Below are 13,954 nucleotides of genomic sequence, written 5' to 3' on the forward strand. Positions count from 1 at the left end.
TATAAAGATTTACTTTCTTGACCCAGATTGACTCTGCATTTGCATATTCAGCAGGATGGCACATATTCTCTCCATCTATGCCCATGTATGGACTGGATTCATTCTTCCCCGTGATACAAAGGTCTGCGGCTGTCACCGAACGTCATGTGGCAGCTTCCTATTGGGCTGGCGTGCTGGCGTTGTATTGTGCCTCCAGGCCAGTTGAGACATAATGTGAGCTTATCAGGTTGCCACACGGGTCAGTGGCGGCGTGTGACTCACAGGACGACTCATTCTTGAGCTTTACCACTTCCTCTCTCTCATCCCCGACAGTGGAAACGGTGGAGCAGCTCCAATGCAGAGTGATTGTGGAGCTGAGAGTGAGCGTCCCTGAAAATAATGAAACAGGTCCTTTATAAATCACTGAGTGTGGCAAGTAAGTAAGTAAGTGGCAAAAGAAAGTTGACTGAAACTGAAATGAGAAGAAAGAAAGTGCAGAAAATGAGAGGGCTGCTGATTACATTCCAGTAAGGTCCCGTAGCTGCATTTAGGGTTGCATAACTCCAGAAGAACTCAAACGGAAACATTTATGGGAATAAAGGGAAATAAACTGAATATTATGAAGTATTTAATAGCAACTCTATTCTACATTTTCTGTTCAAATGCGTGTAAGCATTTTCAACTTAAACGTTCAATTCCATCTTTTTTGCAGGTAGAACTGTAATCGACTCATTCATTGAAAAACGAACATTCCCATAAATGATCCACGATGGCTAATTAGCAGTGTATCAAACCTGCTTTTTGTTTTTATATTGTTATATTGTTTTGCATGGAATAGTTGCTAATGCACCTGTCAGAGCACACACACACACATACACACACACAGGGAAAGCTGAGTGGGCTGCCTGAGATCCCGCCCCTCTGCTACAGCTACACCTGCAAGATGCTAATGAGCAGTGACAGTGTGTAAGTGGAAAGAGGGCATTGCTGTTCACTGCACACGTAGGGGACATCTGTCTTGGCTTATGTAAGCAACTATCTGTGCTCTGTCTACACACACAGTTACAGACGCTCGCGTCTTGATTGCTCGGTGCTGGAGTACAATGAGGATTATTTCATCATGGTACTTTTGTGTCCAGACTCGGAAGCATATCTTGCTTGTTCTAGTGATTACTCCATTGGTTATGTGCACGTTCCTCATAAGATTCACTCATCTGCGTTGCTATGCTACGATCATGATGTAATATGTGGGTAATTCCTGTGAAAATGACAATTCTGCTATTTGAGGCTAAAGTGTAATAACATGAAGCCTCTTGATTTAATTGGCCGTATGAATCCGTCCCCATGGCAACCAGTGTTAAATGTAATACAGTATCTTTTGTTTTGGACAAACATATGAAGAGTAGAGTACTGTATTGTACATGTAAACATGAATTTATTGTTCTTAATATGGATTGTTCTAAATATTCGACCTACTACATAGTGGTAGAAAAAAGTTTTCAGACACCCCATGCATTTGTGAAATACTGCATTAAACTTAAGTCTTCAATGCAATTTCTTTGAGTACAGTCACACCCAAAGTACTTAACAAATTCTTAAAAAAACACATACACATCAAAAACTTAAAATTGATAGGTTCCATAAAAATACATAAGAAAGTATTGGGTCATTTTGGTACAAGTGAGCCATTAATGAAGGCCGTCCTTTTTATTAAAAGACACAATGTTTGTTGCCATGCTTTGTGTCTACTTAAAGCCAGCACATTTGAAAGTTCTTCAGAGACAAAAATGATTAAAACAAGGAACCTAATGCAGGAAACACTCCTGAAGATACAGATTCTCAGCAGGAAGTGTACAGCTGCCGCCAGATAGCCAGGAAGTGCAGATGCAGTCCTTCAGCAGTGGGATATGCGACAGAAATACGGACGAACCAACAGCTTGGAAGACAAACCAAGATCTGGGGGTCCAAGGGTTTCTTCAGCAAGAAAGGACTTCATCCTGATAAATGACATCACTGGAGCTTCATCAGCAATGGTAATCAAACTGGCATCCAGTGTTCCACTCGCACTGTACGTGGCCGACTTTTAGATCAGGGCTTACAAGGCCGTCAAGAAGCCCCGATCACTGAGAGACAGCGTTGTTGGGCCCAAGCACACAAGAACTGGACAGCCAGGGAATGGAAGAAGATTCTGTGGTCAGATGAGTCCAGTTTCCAGCTCCATCTTGCTCTTGCTGATGTGAGGGTAAGCAGAAGGCCAGGCGAAGCATTGTCTCCAGCATGTACAGTGCCTACTGTCAAGCATGGCAGAGGCAGTATCATGGTTTGGGGATGCGTGAGTGCTGCTGGTGTTGGTCAGCTCACTGTCTGTGACGGCACATTGAACTCTGCCAAGTATTGGAACATCCTCCAAGCCCACATGCTTCCTTCTGCATGTGCACTGTTCCAGAGAGGTTAAAACTGGATGTTTCGACAAGATAACGCTCCTTGCCACACACCAAGGGCCAGTACTTGGCTGCAGGAGCACAGTATCCAGGTCTTAGAGTGGCCAGCTCAATCCCCGAACATGAGCCCCATTGAAAATCTGAGGTGGAGTAGCAGAAGGTCTTTTTCAAAGCTGAACCAAAGAATTTAGAAGAATTAAAAGCAGTAATTTAAGAAGAATGGGACAAGATTGCCCCTCAACAGTGTGGAAGGCTCGTGGGGAACATGCCAGCCAGGGTCAGAGCTCTCCTGTGTGCTAACGGCAGGACTACTAAATATTAATTTGAGGGTGTATGGTTTATTTATTTTTTGTTCGGTTTTGAACACATTCTCTGTTATTTGTTGCTTCTGATATCGACAATGTTGAGAACTGACATACTGAAAATGCCTAAAATTTTGTTTTGTTAGTTTTCTTGTAAACAATAAACCAAAAGAATGTCATTGGTATTTGTCTGTGGCTGTCGGATGCAGCCACACCTTTTGAATCACAAAAATGATTTTTCCACAAATATTTCACAGTAATATTTGAGATTGTGTAAAAAGAGTGTCCGAAAACTTTTGTCCACCACTGCAGACTGCGGGTTCTCCAAGTTGTTCATGTTCTAGATGCACAACATGAACCTTCAAGAGCTGCAAACTGATTTTGCTCATAAGGGACACAAGAGACCATTTAAGCACCATTCAAATACAACAGCATCAAATTCTTAGTCGTCTTACCCAAGTCAAAAATCACATTTTCCTCACAATATTGAAAAATATATTTTAGTAATATTTATATTAGTATAGATATATAAATAAAACATGTATTTGTTCCTATTATTTAGTAATTTAGTAGTTGTATGTCCATTTCTTAATCACAACAATCCTGACTAACATATTGTCGTAACATTTAAGTACATATTTTTGCCCCTGGACCAGACCTTTAGAACCGCTGTTGTCCAGCCATGCTAGCAGCATTAAAACTGCTGTTGGTTCCTACATAAACAAAGCAGCACAATGAGGTCAGTCCAGATACCAGTAAGGTCACCGTGCTGATTCACCGTGTTCACCGTCTTAGTGTAGCAGGGTAGCACACAAAGATTTCCTGAAGAATTAGAGCTGCATGAGCAGGGGAAAATGTCATGGTAACTGCAACTGCAATGTAATAAACACAATGCATCACAAGGTTTTTTTTGTTTTTATTTTGCTTTGATCATATTATTATTGATCATTCTGAAATGTGTATTTCTCAATTCAAACATACAAAACTCAACTAGCAAAAAGAATCACTCATGCAATAATTTAATATTAAGAAACATTATGTTTTCCCTCCATCCATCGTCATCTTCCGCTTATTCCTACACATTAAGGGTTGCGGGGGGGCTGGAGCCTATCCCATCGTCAACGGGCGAGAGGCGGGGTTCAGCCTGGACAGGTCGCCAGTCCATCGCAGGGCCAACATACAGAGACAAACAACCATTCACACTCACATTCACACCTACGGTCAATTTAGAGTATTCAATCAGCCTAGTCCCCAATTGCATGTCTTTGGACTGTGGGAGGAAGCTGGAGTACCAGAGAGAACCACACAGGAACAGGGAGAACATGCAGACTCCACACAGAAAGATCCCGTGCCCGAGCCGGGACTCGAACCCGGAACCTTCTTGCTGTGAGGCCACAGTGCTGACCACTGCACCACCGTGCAGCCCAACATTATGTTTTATTATTATTATTATTTTATTAAATTAAATAAATACCAATAGCAAAATATATATTTCACAAAAATAAAGCACTTCCTGCAAAACTTGCATAGAACTGCTCTAAATAAAATGCAGCACTAGTGAGAACTAAAATCAAGTCAAGGTTTTACAGATTTTTAACAAACTACGATCTGATGATGCATGTGAGGTAAAGTCAAAGGACTTATTGCCATATATGGGCACCACATGACGATCCACTCAGGAGTTGTGTGACAGAACCACAGCACAAACAGAGACGTCCTCAGGCGTCCTCCTCATAGCACCAAAGGTGTCTGTCCCACATTTGTCAGCAAACCTCCCTGCAGTTACAAAGACATTTCTCCCAAAATCAAATGTCAACCTGTTGGTTGCAAAAGATCAAGGGTTGCTCAAGTCAGCTGGTTCATCCTCTGGGCCTCCAACCAGTACTGGATGACACGTTTTGATCGGCACCAAAGTGGTGGAACAACTGACTGAAAGACCAACATCACAATCCCCAAGGGAAGTTGTGAAAATAGCGAGTCATGCTGCAGACGGAACGACCTCCTCACACGACACTCCTCCATCCTCTTTGGGTGGGAAAAGCAAAGGGCACCAGAAATGTGGCTGATGAGAGAAGACACGTTTTAAAACCAAGTCACAGCATTTTTAACCATCATACAATCATCATTCAATTCACAAGACTGCGATGCGAACCTTAACGATCAGTGATGTAAAGCTGCTTTTATTGGCTTTCTTCTCTGTCATTTTTAATCTCCTCCTCAGGATTTTGGCATGCAGGTACTCCACCCTCTCCTCTGCGGCGTTGGAAAAGAATCGCTCACAGACCATCAGCCTGATCTGGACCACTTTAGACGCCACCAGGGTCATAATGAGTAAGGACAGCAGGATGGCAGCCAGGGGAGGGACGGAACTGTAGAGCAGCAGCTTGGGTTTAGGGAGACACTTTTTCTCAAACAGGGTCACAGAGTAGGAAAAGTCCTGCTGATAGTTTTCTTCTGCAAATGGTATTCCGATTAAAGTTGCAATCCCCTGAAAAGATAAATGAGGGTTTAGTGGTTGTGTGGCAGAACTAATTCTTCTCAGCAGGTCTCAGACTGGTAACAGAATTACCTTGATGCTCATTAACAAGGGGATGTGGAACGCTTCCATCTCTGATAACTTTGTTGTTACGATATCAACAAAACAGTACAATAATGCATCCACTGTTATGAATATGAGCCAAGCTACAAAATGGGAGATCACTGGAGTACCAAATTTCAGCAGAGCTTTGCCTTCACGTGTGGTGGGACGGGCGGAGGGGACCGAGGGGTAGAGTTTCTCTTCCTCCGGTGTGAGTGGGAGGACATGTGGCTTTCCTTCAGCCTTCTGCTTCTCGTCAAACTGAATGAACCTGCTGTTAATGAAGCTGTTTTTGTACTTCATGTTGTTGCAGTATCTTTTTATGTGCAAGGCTATGAACATCATGAGGACCAGGAAGCTGATGGCGGGGAACATCCGGTCCATCACAGAGGAGACGGTGGTCACTATGGCCCGAGTATATTTGACAGTTGTGTTCAGTTGTTGCTCTGCTTCTAGTAGCCTCTCCCTGAAGAGTTCCACATCCACCTTGGGAGAAATCTTCAGCTGGGAATCGAGGTCCACCACCCCCAGGTCTGTGACCCCTCTCAGTATATTCCCCAGCCATTTCAGCATTTTCACATAGTTACTGAAAGGAGCAACGATAGAAGCTTTCTTGGCCCTCAGGTTGCAAATCATACTCCTGACCAGGCCCATCAGATTCTCCAATGTGTTGCGGATATTACGTAGAACCACTAAGCTGGTTCCAGTTGCCAAAAGCAGATTACGGCTCTTCTTCATGAAAACAGAGATGACGAACAGAGTGGTCATGCATCGTATTCTCTTAGACAAGAAGAGAGCAACAGTCAGCAGAGTCCAAAAACAAGCAGCGATCCCCCCAGCCACTGGAATCTCATAGTCCAGAGAGTACAGGAGGTAGAGAAGGAGCAGGGAGCTGAGGAGGAGGCTGGTGCAGCTGCACGTGAGGAGGAGGACGGTGGTCCCCCTGTAGCCGTCCCGTTCACCAGTGATGAAAACATCCACAGCCAGAGAGCCGATACCCTCCAAGCTCCGTTTAATCACAGTCCATGACTGCAGCATCCTGGCTGGAATGAAAGATGAGGTCGCTGACTTAAAAAAAAATAAAAAAATAAAATGATAATGCAATATCTGGATTGAAATCTGATTTCAAACTTCGAATGTGCCAAACAAAGCGTGCGTGTAGAATGTGTCATCTAGAGTGATGCGTGAAGTCTGCAGTTTCCTCAAATACTGCTGGAAGAGGAACTCCACTGTCCCTCAAACCACTCCCCATTTCAGAGTATTGAATGTTAAAAACCAAAGCAGAAGTGAGCAAAAGACTGATATGTGACCATATTTGGACAGCATATGAGACAGTGTGGTGCTTTGCTGAACATAAGACCGAAACTGTTTCCCGACTCACTTACTGATATTAAATTAGACTTGTGTGTTCATTGTGGATCGATCTTTCACGTGTAATCTGCTCAGGGATGAGCTGCATTCAGACCCTCTATGGGTTCATCATTGCATGACTGACCAAAATCACTGGCTTTATTGTTACAACCAACTCAAACCAGGCTTCACTGGGTGTAGAGTTGGTTGGTGTGTTGTTAGGGAAACTTCCCGTTGTGTTGCTAATTCTTTGTGTCTCAGAGTGATTACCTTTACAAATAGAAACGAAAGGAAAAATAAAGTTTGGCTTACTGAAAAAGCAAAAGCAGGGATTTACAACATATGTCCTACATATACTTTCTCTATAACGGGGCCATTTTGGCTGTTTGTTTGGTGTTTTATAAAGAGAAAGTGAACCTCATGCTAGTCCCCACCAGCCATAAAAGAGTGGTATCAAGTCAAATCTGCGGGATGCTGGTGAGCGGGTGTCAAGTATCCCACATCAGCACAGCGCTGAAGGCGCTGCATGACTCCATTGCCCCACATGTGGCTGGGTGTTGACAGCGTTCAGTCTTCTTCACTCCCAACTCAACTCGTCTTCACCGGACTGTCACATGACTGTTTGTATTTTTAATTAATGATGCACAGGTTGAAGTCATGACACACAAGATATGAGTTATCTTGTACTGACGGGGTGAGTTTAACCCAGCTGGGTTACGCACAGTGAGGTCATGATTGATCATAAAATACTGCCTTGCAAATTTAATGGCCAAATATTTCTAAAAGATACGAGTCTAATGCTACAAAAGCTAATTTTGTCCAAACAATGTTGCCATCTGGGAAACATTACAAGCTATAAGAATTCCAACTTGCATTTTCTTCAACAGCTTCCATGTCATACGACTTTAACCAGAAAGAGTGGACGAGATCAGAAATATAGGGCCAAATTTTTTGTCTCATTTTATTGCCTCCTACATTGCATAGGAACACGAGGAAGAAGTTTTATGCAAAATTTTTTTTTAAACTGCAAAATTCAGCATCATCTTTTTTTCAGTCCCTTCCATTTTGTGAGCCAAGGACTCCACACCTGGTAGATTCTGAATCGAGGACACCTGCCAGCAGCTGGGAGGAGACAAGGACGTACAGTACGTCTGGAACGCAGCTGGAGACTTCTGAAGCTGCTTGACATCAAAACCCTTTGCATAAATTCATAATCTACTTTTCGGAAATCGTTTTTGTAAAAGGGATTTCTAGTAAGTTTTTCTCACCTTGACTGAAGGTCGGAGGACAGAGCACAGTTTGTAAAGTTCCTCAGTGCGAACCCTGATGTGTGATTTGTAAATAAAACCTGATTAATAGATAAACCTCTTTATTTCAAATGGATTTCGTTTAAAATAGTGGTTTTTTAGTGTTTTCATTTACTTCTTGACAGTAACAAATACTACAGAACAGAAAACAAATGCGACAAAGCAGAGACAGAGCAGGTGGATGGATCGCCTCGGACTCTGATTTGTGACTGTAATCAGGAAGCAAGTGAGGTCAGAGGGGCTGCATTAAGCCGCTCTGTCTCTAGCATTCACATGCAGTTTGTTTTGCTGTTTATGATGTACTGATTCATCTTTGGGCGGCACGGTGGTGCAGTGGTTAGCACTGTTGCCTCACAGCAAGAAGGTTCCGGGTTCGAGTTGGGACGGGATCTTTCTGGGTGAGTCTGCATGTTCTCCCTGTTCCTGCTGGGTTCTCTCTGGTACTCCAGCTTCCTCCACAGTCCAAAGACATCAAGAGGGACCAGGTTAATCCAGACTCTAAATTGACCGTAGGCGTGGCTGGGAGAGCCAATGGTTGTCTGTCTATATGTGTTGGCCCTGCCAGGGACTGGTGACCCATCCAGGGTGAACCCTGCCTCTCACCTGAAGCCTGCTGGGATAGGCTCCACCCCCCCCCCCCCCCCCCGTGACCCTTAACAGGATAAACGGTAGAAAATGGATGGATGGATGGATGGATGATTTACCTTTTCGAGTCTGTGTCATTCAGGCAGTTAATGTGTGTCAACTTGCCATCACATAAAGTTTTGTCATCAGTGTTTTTTTTAAGTGTCTTTATTGTCTCATCATGAGTATAAGCTGGACTGAACCAAGTTGTGTGCCTCAGCAATGCGTGCTTGTCACAGTGACCTTGACCTTTGACTACCAAAATGTTTTCAGGTCATCCTCCAGTCCCTGTGGATCTTCAGTATGTTTGAAGAAATTCCCTCCAGGTGTTCCAGAGATATTGATTAAAAAGAAAGGGTCAAAGGAACAAACAACTGTCAAGCCTCGGCCTGCAGCTCTCCTGCTGTGGAGGCATAAAAATCACAAATGTTCCATCCATTTGCGTTCAGTTGCAGGTAAACTTAAGAGCCTTGTGATGGTTTATTATGAGGAGTATAGTTTTCATATTTCACCATAAAACATTCAACTTTTACAACAGGACCCCACATGGTCTTTGAGTTGAATCATGAACATGGATCCAGCATTTCTGGAGCTTTTCTTTTCACTGGAGCTTTTGCAAATTGCAATTTTTGTGACAGTGTAACAGTACTGTAGAATAAAGTACCGCTTAACTATTTATTTCGGTCATACTTGCCTTGCACTTTCTGTAGCAAACACAGAATATTGGTGTGCGTCTGCGTTCATTCTATCGTCACCTGACACTCAGCGTTAGTGTAATATCATTTTTTTATTTTTAATTTGAAAAATAACTTACATAAATCTCTGTACTCAACCATACTTGACCAAGACATAGCCTTGGCATTAACACATTGCACCAAAAAGAGAAAATTAAAAGGCATTCAAAAGGATAAATAACATATGTCTTTGTCATCATGTGAGGCATTTTTCCTGTTCCAAAAGAGCCTAATCTTGGTAGCTCACTTATTCAAATTCTGACATCTAAAGGTATGTACAATGAAAATGAAACAGAAAATAGGTACTGTAGCTTGTTTCAGCGACAAGGTTCTGTTGGACATTAAAATTCATCATCTTCATGTGGAAGAGGAATAATGCCTCATTTCAATTTCATTCAGACATACTGCGACTATAAGATTCATATACTTCCCAGACACGAGAAGCAATTATAATTACTAAAAATAGAAAATAAAAAATAAACTGGTCTTGGCTTTTAAATAAAACTAACAAAAATATAGTAAATTAATTTCATTTTCATTAAAACAAGAAAAAAAAAATTTCTGTGGCAATATCCCTTGTTATTTGAACTAGTGATTTAGCTCATTTCACAAACAGTGCCTGTAAAATTGAACCACAGCAACACGCACGTCCTTGGCATGTTTGCTGCCTCTTGATTAGGTATAGACCTCTCGCTGTACCAGTACATATTATTTTTGCATGTTCGTCAACAATACTGAAATAAAATACACTTGTAATCACAACTGTTTTTCGTCAGCCTCCATTAAATATAAAATATTTCCTTGTCACTTTTTTCTCAATAGCCTTAAAGAAAATATGACCTTGGGGGTGGAATGTTTTGTCAGAACGTCAATAAACGGTCGTGGAAGACCAAGAACTAATTTGCCGTAGAGTTCAATTTAAGGTGAAGGAGAAAAGGAATGAAGTTGACATGCACTGTACAAGAAACTGCAAAAATTCCAAATATCATCTTTATCAAAACATGCTGAGTTACTGTAAGGTGTGCCCAAGCCATGTTGCAGAAAATCCTTTTCAACATGCTTGTTAAACAAATCAAATTCAAAATAAAATACATACCAAAACAATACAGAACTGTAAAAGAACCCACAGTCCTAAAATCTGGACAATATTGGGGGACGGAACAATGGTAGTAATGAATAGTACAATGAGAAGTACCCTGGGACAAGGAAGAAAAAGAGAAACATGTACAACTTGCACATCATGTTTATCTTTATAAGGCCTGGGCCTTTTCAATGAAATAAATAATTTACATTTATTTTCATTATCACTTTTGTCACACAAACATTTTTCTGTTAAATAATCCCAAAGGTTTCCTTTAGGTTTCCCTTATCTGCACGTCTGCAAAACACAGACTCATGAACGGTCTAAAGAATGACAAACGATGTCTTTTTTTTAAATCACGATGTTGCATTCACTCCCCTTGAAAACCATGCACTAGTGAAATTTATCTTTAAAAATAATATAAATTGTTGAAAATGGCTGATCAGTTTTATGTATTTTTCTTCATTTCTTCATTTTCTTCTTTTTTTGCAAGTTGCAGCCTCAAGAAAATAATTTTCTTTTTTTTTATTCAGCTAAATTTGTGTTCATGCAAATTAACTAAAAAAGGGAAAAAATATTTTTTTTCTGATTTCATTTTCATACAATATATCAACAGAGAAGGAAAGATGGTAGATTGTACATCTTTTCATGGGCGTTTGATCATTACTGTGTACTCTGAGTGTTGATGGTCGCCACTTCTAGATTGCCTGTGATGGGTGGTTTGGTTCAGCACATCAACCTGCAAGATTCAGGGCTTTTCTTTTCGGTTTTGGGTGTGTGGACATAAGCTGGGACACACCTCACCCAAAAGTGATGGTCTTCAAATCTCCATCTACAAAACTAGTTCTGTTGGCGTGGCGTGACCAAGCATCTGGATAGAACCACTGTCACCCCCTTCAGATACAAGTACACTGACATCTAAAAAAAAAAAGAAAAAGAAAAAAAAGAAAAAGAAAAAAGAAAAAATGAAAACAAACTAAAAAAAATCATAGTCAAACATTTATTTTCATTCGAAAAGGGCTTCTGTAGAACTCATTTAGCAGTTCCCAGTACTGACCCCCATGGCTTCGAACTGGATGAAAACCTGGAATTGACAGATTCCTCGTGCTAAGGAGTTCATTCCAGCTTCCTCCAAACAACAACAATAACACCCGGCAATCCCGGCCGCCAGGAGCTTGCAACACGCTCAACACGTGCACAATGTGTGCGACGTTTTTGCTGAAAACACAGGATCACCTTTGCACCCCTAGAAACAGGCTCAGAAGACACAACATCAAGCATGCAGTGTAACCGGGGGGCGTGACCTGTAATCGCAACACTGGCTGCTACAACAACGCTATCAGTCCACGCACTGCTATGATCGAGAGAAACTGTCCAGCGAGGACTGGGAAGCTCTTCTTGTCAGTGGGGCCAGAGTAGGGTCCACCAGCGAGGAAGGAGGAAAGAGCTTGAACCAGCCAATCACCATGTTGGACAGGTCCAGCTCGTCTAACAGTATCTGAACTGCTCCCATGAATGACTTATGGTCCATACGTCCGTAGTCCCCCCACACAATGACCTGCAGACACCAGAGAAAGAGTCCGTTTTTGCTTGTTTTCCTGTGAAATCTGAGACGGCGTGCGGAAGAGTCTTACCTGTAAAACCTTCCCTCCGGGGCTCTCCTCAAACGGCAGTTGCTGCTGGTAAAGAGGATCCAAGGTTTTTCTTGCTACTTTTGTTTTCTTTTTGGCTATGCAGACTCCATTTTCCAAAAGGTAGACCTTAACATATGGTGCTGTGAGGAGAGGAAATACAATCAAGTTTCTTGGTTTCACCCCCAGCATGAATTCTCATCCTTATTATCTGCAGTGCATCGACCCGTGAGTACCTGGCAGTGCCTTGGAACCTGGTTTTCCCACAAGGCCACGGGCTCTGATGACCTCCACCTCGAGGGCTCCTTTCTTCTCCACCATGCCAATCTGGATGTCACCTAAACAACACATTAAACATTTCCACATCAGGTCCATGACCATTATTATTATTTTGATCATCATTATTATTTATTTATTTTACTTGTATTTATTTTGTGTGTTTGTGTGTGTGCTGTGTATTATGCTCAGTCAGATGGAACAATTAATAAATGAGGTTAGCAGTGACAGTTTACAGGTTTTGCTACAGCTCACTGTGCTCCCAAGACAAAAAAAAAAGACCCTGATCAAAGGATTGCTGCTCTCACCCATAGGTGGTGTGGCTAATGTCTGTCGTCCCACCAGCTGGGCGGGTCCAAGGCCATCCAGGAAGTCACTGAACTGGGCATCAGAGGAAAGCCGTACGCCAGGGAAGATGAGACTGGAACAGACGGACACACTTGTTAACACACAGATTAAGAGAGGAGAGAATGTGTTCTCTTTGTAATTGCGCTTTGCTTTAAATTCCACGCAACAACCTGTCGTGTTTGTATTATATGGTACTGGAGTAAATCAGTAAATCATGATGGAGTCGAGAGGTCCTAAACATTTGATGGGCAGTTCCTGTCGTCTTACTTTCCCTCAGAGCTGTAGCTGTTCATGCTGCCGTCTGTGGACTCGCGGCTAGCCTGCCGAGTCATCCTGCTCCTCATCTCCACCGCCAGGCCCGTCTCTGTGCTCCTCTGGATCGTGCTGCGTAATTTCTTGCCTCCTGCTTCTGCACAAATGATGATAAACACAGCAAAAAAGAGAGAGAAAGAGAGAACTGCTGTTATTGAATGGTGTTATGAGTCACACAGCGAGTTCACTTGGATGACTGACATACCCGTTTTTTTCACTGGCTCCTTAGTAAGTCACCAAGCTGGTAAATAAACACCTAGATCACCTCTGAGAATTCCAAAGAACCTCTCTTGGTCATATCTTGGCAGTCTGACAGTCGGATCAGGGGACTTACTTAACAAACCCCAGTGAATTACAGCTTTTCGTGTCTGTTGATCTAAACATGCACTTCCTCTGCTCTGTCCTCTGGGAGCTGTAATGAGTCCACGCTCCAACTACAAACATCCAGCATCCGCCTCACTCTCCCCTGGCTGATCCAAGACGACAGCTGACTGCCTCCCTGAGCCCTGCCGCTGCTGCTGCCCTGCTGCTGCGCATCTCATCTGCAGTCTGCATGTGGAGCCATGTGGCTGTGAAAATGTGGACATGCCTACACAAAGGCATGAATGCTCCGCTGCGACACACCTGGCCGATTAGTGCGGACAAAGACACACAGCATGGCAGTGTCCCTTGGCCCAACACACGGAGATGAGGAGCCTCATACAATGATTCTACTCAACAATAACTTTATATTTAGGATCTGCACTCGTGTTAGCGCACCATCTGGTGACTGGTGCCATCAGAGACGAATCCTCCGAGCTGAATGAATTATTGCTGTGCCTGTTAGAGTTAGAATCAAATGAATAAGGACATTATATCACCTTGACCTCAGAAAATCAGTGCAAAGCTAGAAGGAAGTGTTAAACTGACTATCTGGAACAAAGTGACGGCAGATGATCTTCTAGTTATTCATAGCAGCTACAAACTGTCATGGCTGTCTTCGCTCAGCCTC

General features: G+C 42.6%; 2 protein-coding genes across 26 annotated transcripts in view; both read right to left on the reverse strand.

Annotated features, from left to right (window-relative positions):
* Positions 1-3,732: 3,732 nt before the first annotated feature.
* Positions 3,733-6,462, reverse strand: dcstamp (dendrocyte expressed seven transmembrane protein). The gene is made up of 3 exons (XM_086217408.1): positions 5,292-6,462; positions 4,875-5,210; positions 3,733-4,784 (listed from the first exon to the last, which is right to left on the reverse strand). The coding sequence occupies exons 1-3, from the start codon at positions 6,336-6,338 to the stop codon at positions 4,701-4,703; spliced, it is 1,467 nt and encodes a 488-aa protein (XP_086073534.1). The 5' UTR covers positions 6,339-6,462; the 3' UTR covers positions 3,733-4,700.
* A 2,504-nt stretch (positions 6,463-8,966) lies between these two features.
* The window catches only part of rims2a (regulating synaptic membrane exocytosis 2a), a 164,255-nt gene continuing 159,267 nt past the window's right edge, over positions 8,967-13,954 (reverse strand). For 8 of the 25 annotated variants that reach the window (XM_086219170.1, XM_086219171.1, XM_086219169.1 and 5 more), the window contains 5 exons: positions 12,919-13,060; positions 12,612-12,724; positions 12,264-12,365; positions 12,031-12,170; positions 8,968-11,954 (listed from right to left, as the gene is read on the reverse strand). In XM_086219170.1, the coding sequence (XP_086075296.1) occupies positions 11,751-11,954; positions 12,031-12,170; positions 12,264-12,365; positions 12,612-12,724; positions 12,919-13,060 (701 nt within the window). In that variant the 3' untranslated portion in view covers positions 8,968-11,750. Of the gene's footprint in view, positions 11,955-12,030; positions 12,171-12,263; positions 12,366-12,611; positions 12,725-12,918; positions 13,061-13,954 lie in introns of all 25 variants that reach the window. The other 17 variants (XM_086219179.1, XM_086219183.1, XM_086219181.1 and 14 more) reach the window with 4 other exon arrangements.

Source organism: Aulostomus chinensis, chromosome 11 (genome assembly GCF_037954235.1).
Source record: "Aulostomus chinensis isolate RoL2024-O1b breed Wild chromosome 11, RoL_Achi_v1.0, whole genome shotgun sequence".
NCBI classification, from domain to species: domain Eukaryota; kingdom Metazoa; phylum Chordata; class Actinopteri; order Syngnathiformes; family Aulostomidae; genus Aulostomus; species Aulostomus chinensis.

Coding starts and splice junctions, on each gene's coding strand:
- dcstamp (XM_086217408.1), bottom strand. CDS start 6,338: ATGCTGCAGTCATGGACTGTGATTAAACGGAGCTTGGAGGGTATCGGC. Junction 5,211..5,291: donor CCTTGTTAATGAGCATCAAG/GTAATTCTGTTA, acceptor TTATCTTTTCAG/GGGATTGCAACTTTAATCGG. Junction 4,785..4,874: donor TTACATCACTGATCGTTAAG/GTTCGCATCGCA, acceptor TTCTCTCATCAG/CCACATTTCTGGTGCCCTTT.